Consider the following 18,816-nt stretch of genomic DNA (forward strand, 5'->3'; position numbering starts at 1 on the left):
TGTGCTATGAGGCGAATTTGATGGTGGATTGCCCACTTCCATATGTTTTGAGCTAATAAGCTTAACTGCGTTGAATGTGTTCCTCCTTGTTTGTTTAAATAATACATTGTTGTCATGTTGTCTGTTTTGACAAGGATGTATTTGTGGGTTATGATTGGTTGGAAAGCTTTTAGTGCTTGAAAAACTGCTAATAATTCTAGATGATTTATATGCAGTTTTGTTTGATGTGTGTTCCATTGTCCTCTTATGTTGTGTTGATTGAGATGTGCTCCCCACCCTGTCATGGAAGCATCTGTTGTTATTACGTACTGTGGCACTGGGTCTTGGAAAGGCCGCCCTTTGTTTAAATTTATACTGTTCCACCATAGAAGCGAGAGGTAAGTTTGGCGGTCTATTAACACCAGATCTAGAAGGTGACCCTGTGCTTGAGACCACTGTGAGGCTAGGCACTGTTGTAAGGGCCTCATGTGCAGTCTTGCGTTTGGGACAATGGCTATGCATGAGGACATCATGCCTAGGAGCTGTAGTATTGTTCTTGCTTGTATTGTTTGATTTGGAGACATGTGTTGAATGACTCTGTTGAAATTGTGAATTCTTTGTGGAGTTGGCGTTGCTACTCCTTTTGTCGTGTCTATTATGGCTCCTAGATATTGCTGTACTTTGCTTGGCTGAATGTTGGATTTTGCAAAGTTGACGGTGAACCCTAGATTGTAGAGGGTTTGTATGACTTGATTTGTGTGGTTTGAGCATTGTGTGAGCGAACTGGTTTTGATTAGCCAGTCGTCTAGATACGGGAATACATGTATTTGCTGCCTTCTGATGTGTGCAGCGACTACTGCTAGGCATTTTGTGAATACCCTTGGAGCGGTTGTTAAACCGAAAGGCAATACTTTGAATTGGTAATGTATTCCTTTGAATACAAACCTTAGATATTTTCTGTGTGATTGATGTATTGGTATATGGAAATATGCGTCCTTGAGGTCTAGGGTTGTCATGTAGTTGTGTTTTTTGAGCAATGGTAACACTTCTTGTAGTGTGACCATGTGAAAGTGGTCTGATTTGATGAATGTGTTTACTACTCTGAGGTCTAGAATTGGTCTCAGTGTTTTGTCCTTTTTTGGTATCAAGAAGTACAGTGAATAAACTCCTGTGTTTATTTGTGTGCTTGGTACTAATTCTATTGCATTTTTTTGCAGTAGTGCTTGAACTTCTATCTCTAGAAGCTGTGAATGGTGTTTTGATAAATTTTGTGATTTTGGTGGTATGTCTGGAGGGAATTGCAGGAATTCTATGCAATAACCATGTTGGATCATTGCTAGGACCCATGTGTCTGTAGTTATTTCCTCCCATGCTTCGTAATATTGACCTATCCTTCCCCCCACTGGTGTTGTGTGGGGGGGGTGAGGGACGTGTGAGTCACTGCTTGTTGGTAGTGGTTTTGGGGCTTTGAAATCTTCCTCTATTCCTAGGGAATTGCCCTCCTCTATACTGGCCCCGAAAGCCTCCCCTGTACTGTCCCTGGTAGGTGGACGGTGCGGACTGTGAGGTACTGGCTTGTGTGGCCTGACCCCGAAACCCTCCTCTAAAAGGTGTTTTGCGGAAGGTGGTATAAGATCCTCTGCTCTGCGGGGAGTAGAGTGCGCCCATGGCTTTGGCAGTGTCAGTGTCCTTTTTGAGCTTTTCTATGGCTGTGTCGACCTCCGGACCGAACAGAAGTTTTTCGTTTACTGGCATGTTAAGTACTGCCTGCTGAATTTCTGGCTTGAATCCAGACGTTCTGAGCCATGCGTGCCTACGGATGGTAACCGACGTATTAATGGTCCTTGCGGCTGTGTCTGCTGCATCCATAGGGGAGCGTATTTGATTGTTGGAAATGTTTTGACCCTCTTCAACAACCTGTTTTGCTCTTTTTTGTAGATCTTTTGGGAGATGTTCAATGAGATGCTGCATCTCATCCCAGTGGGCTCTGTCGTATCGCGCTAGCAGCGCTTGTGAGTTTGCGATGCGCCACTGGTTTGCTGCCTGGACAGCGACCCTCTTCCCGGCTGCATCGAACTTTCTGCTTTCTTTATCTGGGGGAGGTGCATCCCCAGAAGTGTGTGAATTTGCCCGTTTTCTGGCAGCCCCTACCACCACAGAATCTGGTGGCAGCTGAGAGGTGATGAATACAGGGTCCGTAGGAGGCGCCTTATACTTTTTGTCCACTATAGGCGTTACTGCCCTACTTTTAACTGGCTCCTTGAAGATCTCCTTTGCATGGCGTAGCATGCCTGGGAGCATAGGCAGGCTTTGGTAGGAGCTGTGGGTGGAGGAGAGGGTGTTAAATAAAAAGTCATCCTCTACTTGTTCAGAGTGTAGTTCCACATTATGGAACTGAGCTGCTCTAGCCACCACTTGTGAATAGGCTGTGCTGTCCTCAGGTGGTGATGGCCTAGTTGGGTATGTGTCTGGACTGTTATCAGATACTGGTGCATCGTACAAGTCCCACGCGTCTTGATCTTGGTCGTCGTGGCTCATGGCGGTTTGAGCTGGCGAATGTGACGGGGTGTAAGTTGGCGAAGCCGGAGTTACAGGTGTAGGCGAGGGAGGAGGTGTTACCGTCTTTGCTGTTTGTTGCTGAGGAGCCTCTCGTGCTACAAACTGAAGTGTTCTCTTTCTTTTGACAGGTGGAAGGGTACTGATCTTCCCTGTCCCCTGCTGAATAAAGATACGCTTTTGCGTGTGATCCACTTCAGTGGATTGCAGTTCCTGTTCGAATCTGTGTCTTTTCATTTGTGAAGACATAGAAAGTTCTTCAGTATAGGAGCCTGAAACTGGGTCTGTTGGTGCTTTTTTCGGCTCCGAAAACCCTGTTGTTTGTTTTTTCGGCTCCGAGGTAACCTTCTTCTTCTTTTGTGCCGAAAAATCTTGGCCTCTATGGTCTTCGGCGCCACTGTCTCGGCGTCGATCCGTGTCGACACCGAACTCTCGGTGTCGATGCTTCTCTTTAGCACTCTCTCGGTCCCGAGGAGGCTGCGTGCCGGTGTCTCGACCGGAGTCGGACGATCTCGACACTGAATGGGCCTTTTTCGGTGCCGATTGTTGGTCACCGTGAATTTGGGTTGAGCCATGGCCGGTTGGCAGTGGCGTCCCCTGGGCCTTTTTGCCTTTTTTAATTTCTGATCTCGACGTCTTACTCACAGTTTTTGTATTGTCGAGTTCGTCGGAGTCTGAATCCTGGATGGAAAAGGATTCCTCCTGTTCCTCTTCTGTCTCGAACTGTCGATGCTCCTTTGGCGTGGACGCCATCTGCAGTCTTCTCGCTCGACGGTCGCGCAGAGTTTTTCGGGACCGGAACGCCCGACAGGCCTCACAGGATTCTTCGCTGTGCTCGGGTGACAGGCACAGGTTACAGACCGAGTGTTGGTCCGTATAGGGATATTTGTTGTGGCATTCAGGGCAGAATCGAAACGGGGTCCGTTCCATCGGCGTTGTTCTCCACGCGGTCGGGCCGACTAGGCCCCGACGGTGTGCCGAAATCTACCCCGAAGGGCACCGAAGCGCTTCGATGTTCAATGCGTTGTCGTATGTGTTTATCTCGAACCGGATCGCAACAATACCGTCGAAAATCTTCCGTTTTCAGCTATCTTTCCGTTCCGAAACTCGGAGCGACAGGAACACGTCCGAACCCGATGGCGGAAAGAAAACAATCGAAGATGGAGTCGACGCCCATGCGCAATGAGCACAGAAGGAGGAGTCACTCGGTCCAGTGACTCGAAAACACTTCTTCGAAGAAAAACAACTTGTAACACTCCGACCCAACACCAGATGGCGAGCTATGCAGACCATGTGTATCTACAGCGACAGATGCCATCGAACACATATTTTCTCTGCTCTGACCAGAAACAGGCATTTCACTCATTTTCTAGAAGGAAAAACACACCTATGTACTTCCTACAAATAGTGGGAAGTGAGAACACAACATTACCATCATTTTTCTGAAGTAGCACGTAAAGCATGTGCCTATAAAACTATTGTAGGTAGGCTGATGTTAAGCATGTGCCTCTTAAAACTAATGTAGGTAGGCTGATGTTTGCTCAGCCCATTTATCTCTGAAAGCAGTCTTCTAATATCAAGCCTACTCAGGACGTTCTATGTGTCCCAATGGTCAGACCAGTACTGTATAGGGGACACACGCCCTTTATCAACATAGATTATGAAGGTCAAAGTTTGCAGCAACTAATTATGTGAATGTATATTCAAACTGTTTTTTGGCTAGTGAGAGGAGTCCACCTGAAGTATGGACAGCAGAGTTTTCCATTACTTTACATCTCCAAATATCAGTATCCTTCAGAACTCTTCAATAAGTCACAAGGGAGAATCACATGCAGAAAATGGCATTTTTGTAGAAACTGCATTATTTCACATTTGCGTTGGCAGCAGAAGTAAAACCACCAGCCACCCAAATGCCAAAGATATTATGTTAATTGACATCACAAGGTCTCTCTCCCAATCACAAATTTCAAACAACATATTTTGAAAACTCAAACCTGCCACGTGTTAATAACGTGTGTGCGATAACCGTGACAAACACCCAGCTACTAAAGAGGCTAAAGCTAAAAGCACAAAAAGGATAAATCTGAAAATGTTGAATCTATTTTGGCGTTGACAGATTGCAGGAAAGTAACATCTTGCCTGGCATGTTACCCCCATATTTCACTGTATATATGTTGTTTTAGTGTATGTGTCACTGGGACCCTGCCAGCCAGGGCCCCAGTGCTCATAAGTGTGCCCTGTATGCGTTACCTGTGTTATGACTAACTGTCTCACTGAGGCTCTGCTAATCAGAACCTCAGTGGTTATGCTCTCTCATTTCTTTCCAAATTGTCACTAATAGGCTAGTGACCAATTTTACCAATTTACATTGGCATACTGGAACGCCCTTCTAATTCCCTAGTATATGGCACTGAGGTACCCAGGGTATTGGGGTTCCAGGAGATCCCTATGGGCTGCAGCAATTCTTTTGCCACCCATAGGGAGCTCTGACAATTCTTACACAGGCGTGCCACTGCAGCCTGAGTGAAATAACGTCCACGTTATTTCACAGCCATTTACCACTGCACTTAAGTAACTTATAAGTCACCTATATGTCTAACCTTTACCTGGTAAAGGTTGGGTGCTAAGTTACTTAGTGTGTGGGCACCCTGGCACTAGCCAAGGTGCCCCCACAGTGTTCAGGGCAAATTCCCCAGACTTTGTGAGTGCGGGGACACCATTACACGCGTGCACTACACATAGGTCACTACCTATGTGTAGCTTCACAATGGTAACTCCGAACATGGCCATGTAACATGTCTAAGATCATGGAATTGCCCCCCCAATGCCATCCTGGTATTGGGGAGACAATCCCATGATTCCCCGGGTCTCTAGCACAGACCCGGGTACTGCCAAACTGCCTTTCCTGGGGTTTCACTGCAGCTGCTGCCAACCCCTCAGACAGGTTTCTGCCCTCCTGGGGTCCAGCCAGGCTTGGCCCAGGAAGGCAGAACAAAGGACTTCCTCAGAGAGAGGGTGTTACACCCTCTCCCTTTGGAAAAAGGTGTTAGGGCTGGGGAGGAGTAGCCTCCCCCAGCCTCTGGAAATGCTTTCATGGGCACAGATGGTGCCCATTTCTGCATAAGCCAGTCTACACCGGTTCAGGGATCCCCCAGCCCTGCTCTGGCGCGAAACTGGACAAAGGAAAGGGGAGTGACCACTCCCCTGACCTGCACCTCGCCTGGGAGGTGCCCAGAGCTCCTCCAGTGTGCTCCAGACCTATGCCATCTTGGAAACAGAGGTGCTGCTGGCTCACTGGACTGCTCTGAGTGGCCAGGGCCAGCAGGTGACGTCAGAGACTCCTTCTGATAGGCTCCTCCAGGTGTTGCTAGCCTATCCTCTCTCCTAAGTAGCCAAACCTCATTTTCTGGCTATTTAGGGTCTCTGCTTTGGGGAATTCTTTGGATAACGAATGCAAGAGCTCATCAGAGTTCCTCTGCATTTCTCTCTTCACCTTCTGCCAAGGAATCGACTGCTGACCGCGCTGGAAGCCTGCAAAACTGCAACAAAGTAGCAAAGACGACTACTGCGACCTTGTAACGCTGATCCTGCCGCCTTCTCGACTGTTTTCCTGGTGGTGCATGCTGTGGGGGTAGTCTGCCTCCTCTCTGCACTAGAAGCTCCGAAGAAATCTCCCGTGGGTCGACGGAATCTTCCCCCTGCAACCGCAGGCACCAAAGAACTGCTTCACCGGTCCTCTGGGTCTCCTCTCAGCACGACGAGCGAGGTCCCTTGAACTCAGCAACTCTGTCCAATGTCCCCCCCCCCCCTTCCAGTGACTCTTCAGTCCAAGTTTGGTGGAGGTAAGTCCTTGCCTCCCCACGCTAGACTGCATTGCTGGGTACCGCGTGATTTGCAGCTGCTCCGGCTCCTGTGCACTCTTCCAGGATTTCCTTTGTGCACAGCCAAGCCTGGGTCCCCGGCACTCTATCCTGCAGTGCACGACCTCCTGAGTTGTCCTCCGGCGTCGTGGGACCTTCCTTTGTGACTTCGGGTGAGCTCCGGTTCACTCCACTTCGTAGTGCCTGTTCCGGCACTTCTGCGGGTGCTGCTTGCTTCTGAGTGGGCTCTTTGTCTTGCTGGACGCCCCCTCTGTCTCCTCACGCAATTGGCGACATCCTGGTCCCTCCTGGGCCACAGCACCATCCAAAAACCCTAACCGCGACCCTTGCAGCTAGCAAGGCTTGTTTGCGGTCTTTCTGCACGAAAACACCTCTGCAAGCTTCTTCATGACGTGGGACATCCATCCTCCAAAGGGGAAGTTTCTAGCCCTCTTCGTTCTTGCAGAATCCACAGCTTCTACCATCCGGTGGCAGCTTCTTTGCACCCACATCTGGCATTTCCTGGGCATCTGCCCACTCCCGACTTGATCGTGACTTTTGGACTTGGTCCCCTTGTTCCACAGGTACTCTCGTCTGGAAATCCATCGTTGTTGCATTGCTGGTGTTGGTCTTTCTTGCAGAATTCCCCTATCACGACTTCTGTGCTCTCTGGGGAACTTAGGTGCACTTTGCACCCACTTTTCAGGGTCTTGGGGTGGGCTATTTTTCTAACCCTCACTGTTTTCTTACAGTCCCAGCGACTCTCTACGAGCTCACATAGGTTTGGGGTCCATTCGTGGTTCGCATTCCACTTCTAGAGTATATGGTTTGTGTTGCCCCTATCCCTATGTGCTCCCATTGCATTCTATTGTGACTATACATTGTTTGCAATGTTTTCTATTGCTATTACTGCATATTTTGGTATTGTGTACATATATCTTGTGTATATTTGCTATCCTCATACTGAGGGTACTCACTGAGATACTTTTGGCATATTGTCATAAAAATAAAGTACCTTTATTTTTAGTATATCTGTGTATTGTGTTTTCTTATGATATTGTGCATATGACACCAGTGGTATAGTAGGAGCTTCACACGTCTCCTAGTTCAGCCTAAGCTGCTCTGCTAAGCTACCATTTTCTATCAGCCTAAGCTGCTAGACATCTCTTCTACACTAATAAGGGATAACTGGACCTGGTGCAGAGTGTAAGTACCCCTTGGTACCACTACAAACCAGGCTAGCCTCCTACACAGATGCTTTGGGCAGTATTCTAATCCATTGTTGTTTGTGCTGATGTGCCACTAGAAAGGAAGGCCAATATAATCAGTGTTTTGCTGCTGCAAAAGAAGCAGTCTGCGAGAACACAACAGGTTACACCAACTAAGCACAGGAAACCATCAACACTTAATGCGTTCGTTTTTGCTGTCAAATGCTAAAGCCATTCAAACTTTCACCAAAAACATATATTTTTATTAAATCAAATCTTGCGAAGCAAACCACGGAGGTTTCATATAACAACGTAGGTGCAATAAACTGAACCTGTATGTTCCTATCAGCAGAGCCCTGGCGTGGTATTAAATGGTGGATGCCTAACAAAAGCCCAATGGTCTAAAGCCATATCACAGAACAAGCAAGCATTGATAAAGCTAAAAGGGCTGGCTTGCACTTTGAATCCTGGCTAAAATATTAAATAAAAACTTGATCCATTAAAAAAAAAACAAGAAAAATACTGCTTTTTGCTTGCAACGCACCTATCAAATGAAGAATTTCACGTGTCCTGATTCGTTGTACTTTTCAGTAGTAAAACAGTCCCTCGTGCATTGCAATACAAGTCCACCATAGGAGGAGGAATGATACACCAAGCAGCCAATAGCATGTGCCCAAAGCCCAGTCTCTATATATTTAAAATAGTGCGTGCCAATCAAAAATGCAGACAGTTACGCGGTGAAGTCTGATTAACAGAAGTATCCTTGTAACTGAAAAAAGTGCTCTCTTGGCAGGGCTGCGGGGCAAGTAATGGAGAACGTTTGTTTCTCCTTGTATAGTTAATGTCCCTACATTCGATGAAGAACGTCTGTTTCTACTTTCTCGAGCCCAATGCCTTATCGTCCCTACATTTTTGCACTTGCAGCAACTTCAGTGCTGTTCAAAACAGCTAAATAAGACACATACTGGAGCAAGCTAGAATTCTAGTCAACCCGCCAGCAGGAATCATTATTTTTAAATAATATTGTAGTTTCGCTTCGAACAGTCCAAGGCACCGGGGGAGCATCTCTTGACATATAAGGCTGATAATTAAGTATTAGCATTATAAGACAGCAACCGTCCTAGGGGGGGGAGAGGCCAGCAATTAACCCAAGTAGCAAGCAGGAGGGCAGCAAATTAACAAATGGTTTGCCCCTGGCACCCACAATGCGTGAGCATGAGCTGTGCCAGAGGCCTCTGATGCCGATGGATAAAAAATGCACTGCTGAATGGAGGATGTGTGGATGTGCTGCATTTTTTTGTTTACTTTTGCTGTCTGTGTTTTAATGTTTGCCACTGCTGCTGGTGACATCTCGATACCTTGCTAATGTGATCCTTGAAGAAAGAGGGGAATTTAACGAGCTATTTTCTTTCTACTCTGATGGTTTCCTCCTTGGTCGGCCCACCAACGCAAGAGGTCTTGCCTCGTCAGAGGTGGGGGTGTGTCGGTACTGGTCGTACAACTACTGGCAGTGCATCTACATGTCATGAGCAAATGGAAAAAAAACTTCCATCATTAAAGATGGGATTTTATTTTTTTAAACTGGAACTTTTTTTTTATTTTATTTTTTTAGCTCCAGCGTTGCAGAAACTACGTTTCCAACCTTTCCACCCACAGGCAACTGAACATTTGGGTTGGACAGAAAAAAATGTGAATTAAGTGTAATTCGCCTAATTTCTCAGTCTCAGCAACCCAGAGAAAACAGCCAGATTTTCAGTATTTCATCTTGTAGCCAGGGAGAACTAAATGAACACATGAACCTAAACCGTTGGCAGTCTATTTCCTGCGTTGCGCCTTGTTGTTTTATCCATGGCAGGAGGAAGCAGATTAGTTACATTTTGCAAATTCGCATAACAAGCCACTACTGCTTACCTTAGAAAAAATATTCACCCACTGAACGTACCAGAAAGATGACAATGTCGGGTCTCTCTGGTAAAAATGCTAGAAACCTGGTGCAATCAGTTTCCTATATTCTAATCCTGAAACATACTACTGGCAACGTGGAACCTGAGTTTGGTAATCATGTACATAAAATATAAACACCATTGACCTTTGCATCAACCAGGTCAAGTAAGATTATATAAAGGGCCTATAGTCGCAGAGGATGCATTATTTCTGCTATTTAGGCATCAATTTTAATTATGCTTTAGGCTGGAAAAGCCATTTGGATAATTGATGCAGTAAAAAGGTAATGGTATTTTCAAACTAGGGAAACATTATGGTAGAAGAATGGTGGTCACATTTTGGAATGTATATAAAGTCAAATCTGTGGTGAATTTGGCTTGAAGGAGTGGCTTGTGAAGCCAATTTGATCCCATTCTCCAATAGCAAGGATATAATTGTTTCCTTCAAATCTTTTGTGGGTACTTCAATAGTTTGTATCTGTTTATTACACTGTAAGCCACAGTGGAGTACTTGACTGACCAGATCTCAAACCCCATATTACTGTTCTGAGTGTGTAAATTATACAAACGTTTCTTACTACTATCAATATACTCGTTCCAAAAGATATTATTTAATTGAAGTCATGTACTCCCTGTGTAACATAAAGCAAATTGGGGTGGTTTAATATTTGAGGATTGTTTCTGGCTCATGTGATTATAACTCAAGGGAGACTGGTCACGTACATTTTTCTTCAAGTTCTACAAAATGGTGAGAAGGATGTGCGGGGGTTGCAGTGTGTGTGGGTGATAGTTGGTGTGTGTCACTGGACGGAGGGGTAGAAAGTGATACTAACAATGATTCATTTGTATCGGTGGTTGCAGGTGGTGTAAACAGCAATTATTCTGGGGAATGGGAATTATTTTTCATCATTAGACTTTGACACAGACCAAGGGATCCGAAGGCATAAACGGAAGAACGGAGTAAGAAAGTAAGTATAGGAAGGCAGACAGAACCGGGAAAATGGAGGAGCAAGAGAAGTAAAGGAAGACCGAAACAAAAGGAGTAAGGAGGAAGAAGAGACTTACAAGAAGACAGAGACTAGAGGAGAAAGTAGAGATGAAAAAGAGCCTGCAAGAGTGAGATAGAAGGTATGAGGTGAAATCAAGACAGCGCAGAGTTTTTATCTGAAAACCCTGGTAGCAGACTCATAAGAAACTGGTGGACCCGCACTCATTTTTTTAAATGAATTAACCACAAGAGATCACTCCTTCCACTTTGCCTCCAGGGATGGGCGCGTACTACATTACGGAAGGGAAAAGCAATAGCCCTCATCTAGAAGACAGCGGTGATGAGACAAGGAACACACTGAGAATGTAGCATTGCTCACCTCGCTTAGTTTATCTGGGTTTGCGAGTAACGATTGCCACTCCAGCTTCAGATGAACCTGGCCACTTTCAATGTCACTCAATGGGAACCACTGTGTAAAGTAAAGGGAAACAAAGAAAAATCTGAAAACTGTATAAATGTAGAGAAGACATAAAAGAATAAAAGGAAAGTATGGCACTAAGATGCACATCATTTACCCCATTGTCAATATTTTGCATTTTATTTAAATCTGTTTAGATTACGTCAAGACCAAACAGAGAGCAGAAGGGAGAAATTGGAAGCAGGAAGAATGAAGTGAACCAGGAAATGAAAGCAAAGGAAAAACATAAAGCCGCTAGAAATACATTACACCAGGTAATAAGATTGCTGGACAGCAAACGTGAAGGCAAATTTAGAATTTGCAACTGTTGTTCAAAATAGCGATAGCACTCACTGCCAAATTTTCAGTCTACATCATTTATTGCGTTTGTGCATTAATAAGCACGCAGGAAGATAGCTGATCCACCTCCTTAGTACTATTGCCTGGTTGCTTTTCAACATAGTGTATGCGGTTAGGAGCTGGAGAACCATTAATTTCTTATGCTTTTAGGACACAGAAAATGCTCTAAAGAATCCAATCAGTAAATTCTGAGACTAGCTTGCACCACACTTCTGCTGCAAAATGTATTGTGGAGACAGACCATCACCAGTAGCAATGCATTGGTGTGGGGTTTGACTTTGTTGCTTCGTGAATGAGGAATACCAGAATATGCTGAATATTGCTTAGTAGGATTTGCAAGAACTTATTTTTTCTAAAGGACACTGCCTGCATTCGCACATGCAGAATATGCTCACATACACTGCAATGGCTGTAAGTTATTTCAATTCTTCATATGCTGACCCACGTTACCTCTGTTTCTGCAGGGTTGCATCGCCGAAGTGCAGATCAAAATATGAATAAGCAACCCTTAGCTGCCCAAAAAGCTCACCATCAAACAGTGGTGCTGGAACAATTTTTAGAGTGAGGGTAGTGGTCATTGACATCATCTGACTTAAGTCCCTTGATTGTACTTTCTGTGTTGCAGATTTACATTTTTAGATATTGGTACTTAAATTTGTATAGCAAGCACTCTTCTTTGACCTGTATCGCAGTAAGAATACACGTTTATCCCAAGTTAAAACTCAAAATTATTTTTAACATGCATTCAGAGAAAGGACTAGTAAACATGGCTCTCCGTGTTCAAAGAATTATCAGCACTTTGTCAAACAAAGTGACATCAGGAGACGGTTCGTACTTGAACACAACATAAAGCCGTTGTTGTTAATACTCCATCTGAACTCCAACGATTATGGATTATGGAAAAAACTCCTCAGGCCTTTCAGCAATTATTGGTGAAGCATGTGGGCAAACTTGAACACTTTCAGCAGCACACCACGGGAATTATTCCTCTGGACGTAAAACTGGAGTGAGGTAAGTAGTCCATCATCTTCAAGAGGGAAGTGAGATTTGGACAAATTACGATGTCCTAAATCTAGTTATTTAAATGTCTCTAAGAAAAAGTTGCTTAGTGCACTATTACCAAATATCTCAATAGGGTCAATGTTTTCTTCAATTCCAACCATGTTCATTTTGTCTTTTAATAAGGATACAACACTATTTAATGTATTTACTTTCTTCACTGTTTTCTTCTGGTTATAAAATGGACCGCCGGTAACAGAATATTTGCAACAAGTAACTAAGTGCACATATGACCACTCAAGCAAAATACGAAATACTTGGAAATTGTACAGTCCTCTATAAATTAAGCACTAATATTTTTCCTTTAGCCTAGTGTATGTTGTGGTGCTTGTTTGTGCAATAATATTCAATAAATGGAAAAAACTCCTTTGCACATTTTGAGGACGCTTCAGAGCATGGGGCTAAGATAGAGTGCTTGCAGGATGGCTAAACAGTAGCAAAAATCCAGGTGCCAGCACATTATATTTAGGTCAGAGCTACAGGCTTAGTGATTCAACTTAAATTAATGCCACATAGGGTGTTATATATGTCACTTGTATGTCATCTTGCTAGTTTCACAATGTATCAGGATCCATTAAAAAATGTATAACCTTCACAATTTGATATCTATCTAACATATCTGGAGAAAGTCGATTTATGTCAGATTTGAGGGTATTCTGCCCTTCAACAAAGTGTGCAACGTGTAGAACTCCTACTTATTACGACAAATTTTAGGACTGTTATTAAATGATGCAGAAGAGAACAAATGCATATTAATTGTGTATGTGTTTCCAGTGAAGATCAACAGAGAGGTACGCTATTTTGGATGTACGTCATGTAGGAGTGGCAGGAAATAAGACTAAGAGTCTTGAGGGAGTGCGTGTTCTACTGGCCTACACGTTGGAGTGGTGTTCATAATGGTTTGATACCATATCAGTTGAAGAGGTCTACATCAGAACAAAAAGTATGTAATAAGTATTCCTGCATGATGTTCACAGTTAACTAATAATGTTTAAAGACGCTACGCTACATCACGGAATAACACTATCTGGATAAGGCTATGCAGTTACTGTTTCTTTACTAGGTTTGAAAAACAGCTAGAAAAGCTTATTTGTGGTAGATTCTTAAACATCAGTCAGTTTTTCCCCACTGTTAGAAGGGCAATAATCGAATGATGGGCCTGTATTTGGGGGTATTGTAGTGCCTCTAAGCAGCAATTACACACTGGGGTTCTGCCTGGAACCTCGAAACCTAAAAAGTTGTTGTTGTAGGGAAAACTGTCACACCCACACCTTCTGCAAGTCCTTAAGTTCTGGGGTGGAAATTCTTGATAAAGCGCCTATGGAGTGGACTCTGTAGTGTAGTGTGCACTTTGTTATTTGAAAGGTGCATTTATGATGCAAGCAACTAAAGAGGCATTAATGTTTCAGTGTTTTCATTTATATAGCACCTACATAAAAGCCCTTTTGAAATATTAATAACATTATCAATTAGGTGAATGAAAGAAGCAATGACCAAAAATGTAAAAGATAAAAACAATAAAAAATGTAGCAGCTGAGAAATAAAGTCGAATTAATAAATAACTCATGGAAGGATGAGGTTAATCAAACACCAACTGCGAGAGTCTTCCCTGATGCAACAGACAAGCCAGGATGAGGAGCAGCATAAATATTAGACACTGTAAGAACTGGTATTTGTTGGACATGTGTATGGAACACAATATTTAAGGTCAACAATCTAAAGGCCAGTGTTGTCAACACTCTGCAAACAAGAACTACAATAATACCTCGTCCACGACTCGATCTGTCCTCACGCCAGAAAGACATATAACAAGGCTGCAAAACAAATATAGAAGAACAGACCATTAGAAACTCTATCAAACGCTTTTACCTCTGATATTAAAAGAACAACACATTAAATAACAAACAATAGGTGAAGTAGCAGTTCATCTTTCAGTAAACAGCAGCCCCAAAATCTGTAGTACCCTCTGGCCTGTATGAATGTGTGCTTACTGCAGTGGAAGGAGCTATACATGAGAGTTGCAGTGTTAGAGAAGGCGGGGGACGTTCAGAAATATGTATTTGGCAATAAATTCCAATTGCATCTGAAACGTGACAGTATTATTTTGTAAATAAGTTGGAGACATCCGCAAAAACATCTGCCATGCTTTTGCCTTCATCTCTCCATCAATAAGGATCAGCACATTTTTACTGATGTCGTAACCCTTCTGTCAATTTTATCAATATAAAAACGGATTATAGGATATCTATACCAAAATAAATACATTTCTTCAGCTAACATGAGGTGTTCTAGCTCTACCAGAACCACTATTTCAAAGTGCTAGTTTGTAGTCTTTGCTTACATAATTCACAACAGGCTGAGTTATTTACTAACGACATTACTGAGCATTAAGAAAGAAGTCAAAATGTAACTTTGAAAAACTTGTGAAGTGTTGGGAATGCCAGTCTCAGTTGCTGGTTCAAATATTTCAATATTCCATTTCCTCTTAACACAGTTTAATCGAACTACTTAACATCCTTAAAACCTGTAAAAATCTATCAGTTCACTTGAGGCTGCGGTGACAGGACCATGAGCCAAACAACCAAAGCCTCCTTTTCAACACTGCTCCCCATAACACTTCTGCACAGATCGAAAAATACCCACCGACTGGTAAAAAGTCAATTAAACATAAAAAAAATGTGAGCTGCCCCGGAAGAACTTCCAGGCACTCCAAATGAGCATACTGCATTAAAGATGTCAGTGTTAACATGAACAACACGTTACTGTTTTGCCCCTACAAACAGAATCATATACAATGAATAAACAAGCAATATGAAGATCAATCGGTCTCACTTGCATTTTGAGTCCTGAGTAAAACATTAGAAACAAGTCTGCAAGTGAGGCAGAGGATACACTAAACAAACAACAGCGTGAGGTGAGTGAGAAATACTCCTCTGAGCAAAGTCCTAGCACACTCTCTGTATTTTTATGAACTGGTAACAATAGGTAAAATCAGCTGCACGGCAAACCAGGCCTAAAAAATTAGCTCATTTACAGTCACAGGTTAGCTTGAAATCTGGCATCCAGCTGGACATCTTGGCCCTATGTTGGACACTCTTGTTCTGAACTCTTTCAAACTTTCTGAAACAGTTGTCCACTTCCACTTTAGTAGATGTTTCTTTACTAAATGATCTGCTTTGGGACTAGAACCTCGCTCTACAACTCAAATTTGCTGAATTCTATTTTTGTCCTCCATTTGACGTTTCCAAACAGGACCAAAGGGTTTTGTTCGGTGGCAATGAACAAGAAGGTTTAAACTCTACCTCAAACCCAAATTAGATTGTGCAAGTTTCTGATGACTCGGTAACTACCTGCCCAGGAAGTCGTCTTTATCAGGATCCTCGTCATAAAAGTCCATCTCCAGGTCCTGGCCAGGTACCTCGTGAACAACAAACTGTTTCAGAAAACACATTGGAGTTAAAGAAATACCACTGCAGACAGAAAACTATTCATAAATACCCACAAACAATACAATCAGAAAAAACGTAAGTGCAAGGAACAAAGCTTTTCTTAAGTGCTGCCAGCTGGTGCTGCCCAATGCCAGGACTGCCGAGTACCAAGGTTGCCTAGTCTTTCTTCCACAACCCTACAGTTCCTGTCTCTTTATCTCACTCTAGTAGCTTCTTTCTCCATCCTTAATTTCTCCCCTTGTTACTGTTTTTTGCCCTCCTCCTTTCCCATTATTCTGCCTTCTTCTCTTGCTCCAGGGACGATAAGTAGCCCTCAGGTTCCAGAAGGAGATCCAGGGTTGCACAGGGTTGTATCCTGCAGTGCACTGACTTTGCAACGGGCCAGTGATACTCAATGTACGGCCCGGCGGCCGCATGTGGCCCTGCAAATATTTACATGTGCCCCGAGTCAACCGCAGCAAAGTGCTGAAGTTTACTCGACGCAGTACTAACACTAAAAAAAATTAAATAAATGGTCAAGTATTTATTTAAAGGCTAATTGAAATTAAAGAAAGGAGGCAAAACTAGGGTGTCCTGGACCTCTTAACTTTAGAAACACCTTCGACACCCTAAATAAAGACATCTTGCAGTGAAAGTATAAAAGTATGATAAAGTCTATTCGAATTTCAAAAAAAGCATTTCATTAACATGCAGAACCGTTTCACCTTAGTACATAAGATTATATCAGTGTATTGAGAACGACTTTTTTTTTTTTAAAGTGATAGTTTTCTAACATGAATTTAGAAATTTTCATTTTTCCCCACCCTGACAATAATGTCAATTGTGAACTTTGAGGCGAGTCAGTTGTTATGCAAACTCTTTGGGAGGCCTTGGTTTCTATTATACATAAGCATTACAGTTTATTAAATCAGACATATACGGTTTGGTACAGCACGCATCCTGAGCTCATGTATTTCAAGGTTCTCATATGTGATAATGAAGAAAATGAAAAAAGAGGTAAAGTGAAATAAAACAATTGCATAGGATCACACAATATGGTTAAGTGGAGAAGTCAGGATTTATACCAAAGTATCTGCTTTCATATTGTGCAATTCGGGCACTAGATTCATACGCTTCCCTTCCCTTACATCCACCTTACCACTACCCCCCCCACCTCTCTGACCGCCACCTTGCTGGCATCAATGCGGCCATCGGCAACATCACAGACCAAACTGTGTGGCCCCTGCAAAAATGTTTGTGAGTACCCAAGCAATAGGCCATACATCTATACATCTATCCATGCTCGGCTGCTCTTGGAAGGGAGACCAAGTGCTGCTGGCAGTGTGTGGAATTTACCTGCACAGGCCTGATCCCTGCTGGGTCCACAATGTCAATTGAAGTTTTTTTGTTCCCCTTTCAAAGGGGACATTACATAAGCATTGGACACTTTTCTCATAATTTAAACTCTCTCGAGGAGGAAAGTTCCATTCATTGTTTTTAACTGTTTTGAAATTGAAAGCACTCTACACACCAAAATAATTCATTCTCGAGTTCATGGTATTAGATACATATATTTGTGTTAGTAAGTACACAAATTCAGTTTTTTTGGACGGGCTTTGTATCTGACTACGTTTGAGCATCTTTCAGACGAGATCTCCGACATGTTTCATTTGTTCAGTGTTACGCCTGGGCATCACTGTGCTGGACAAGGCATTTACTGTTTTCTATAAAGCATTCTCTGCCTAGGTTCCCTTTGTAAGATAGATAGGAAATAAAGGTTGCCTTCCAGGGAGCAGGTGCTGCTCAAAATTTTGTTTTTGAGTTTCCAGAGTGTCTGGAGGCTGCAATGGGCCAACGTTATTAACAATTCTTTAAAAGCTTGAATATCTGCAGATGGGTTTTAAGCGCCTCTTTAAATGGCATTACTGCACGTGACGCAGCGTATGTGCGTTAGTGTTGCAAAGGGGCTGTAAATAATGATAAAAAGAGTGAGCCTGTGCTGCGGGTGTGTATGGGAGGGCATTCGCAGGTATTCATGGAGAGTGGGCTGGTTAATTCTGCATGAGGCTTTCATTTTACCTTGAGGGTGGATTGTCAGTGAGGCAGAAGGTTCAATCTCAAGTTGGAACAAGCATTCCCAAACACCCACGGGGCATGCATTACTTGAAAGTTTTCACGGACACACTCAAGTATTCCGGGGCGGGAAGGAGTGTTACTCCTGTCTCTGTTCCTATAGCTCGGCTTGCTCAGTATAGATTATGTACAAGTGCACAGAACAGCCTTCAGGAAAGGAGCTTTTTCCCCAGGTAAGGGGAGTGAAAGACTTTTTCCCCAGGTAAGGGGAGTGAAAGACTTTTGGCCGCTAAAAGGTTAATGTCAGAACGAAGATCCTGCACAAGAACATTCTGAATTTAAAACCACGACTTCCGAGGCAGGCCAAAGCATTACAATGATGGCGGCAGTGGGAAGAATTAAAAGAAGTAGAGGCTATAAACACTCTTTCTGCGCCGCAGTAGCCTGTGAGAAAGAGATGGTCTACCCTCCCTGTTTGGGGCTCTAGGTGTCCACTCTAGCAGCTCCAAACTGGGAGCTAGTCACTACATTTTAGCGCACGCGAAGCTTCTTCCTTTATGAAAGGTAGTTGCTATAGTTGCCCGTTGTATGACTAAATAGAAATACAAATTCCCGGAATACCACTTCTGAGAAACCATTTAAATGACATTGAAAATGGTTTAGCTTTTGTTTTTAACCCTACAATGTCGTGTCACTCTGAATACTTTTTAGATCTGGTATTATCAAAGACCTTTTGATTTTTGAAAAACAATATATGTACAATATACTTATTTAAAGGGGCTTTCCGACAGCTTTCTTTATTCACTGCTCTCTTGGTGTGTCATTCATAGTTTGGTTCCGCCCACTACAACATACAGCTCAGGGCGGTGGGCCGGCCTATTTAAGCTGCTGCTGAACTTCACTTT

At 43.3% G+C, this 18,816-nt stretch overlaps 1 protein-coding gene across 2 annotated transcripts in view; it reads right to left on the bottom strand.

The window, feature by feature from the left end:
• Positions 1 to 18,816, bottom strand: part of ESYT3 (extended synaptotagmin 3) — a 319,908-nt gene that overhangs the window by 80,892 nt on the left and 220,200 nt on the right. For both annotated transcript variants that reach the window (XM_069224322.1, XM_069224323.1), the window contains exons 10-12: positions 15,761 to 15,843; positions 14,176 to 14,224; positions 10,914 to 11,003 (exon numbers count right to left, since the gene is read on the bottom strand). In XM_069224322.1, coding sequence (XP_069080423.1) covers positions 10,914 to 11,003; positions 14,176 to 14,224; positions 15,761 to 15,843 — 222 coding nt within the window. The remainder of the gene's footprint in view (positions 1 to 10,913; positions 11,004 to 14,175; positions 14,225 to 15,760; positions 15,844 to 18,816) is intronic.

This window comes from Pleurodeles waltl, chromosome 3_1 (assembly GCF_031143425.1).
Source record: "Pleurodeles waltl isolate 20211129_DDA chromosome 3_1, aPleWal1.hap1.20221129, whole genome shotgun sequence".
NCBI lineage: Eukaryota > Metazoa > Chordata > Amphibia > Caudata > Salamandridae > Pleurodeles > Pleurodeles waltl.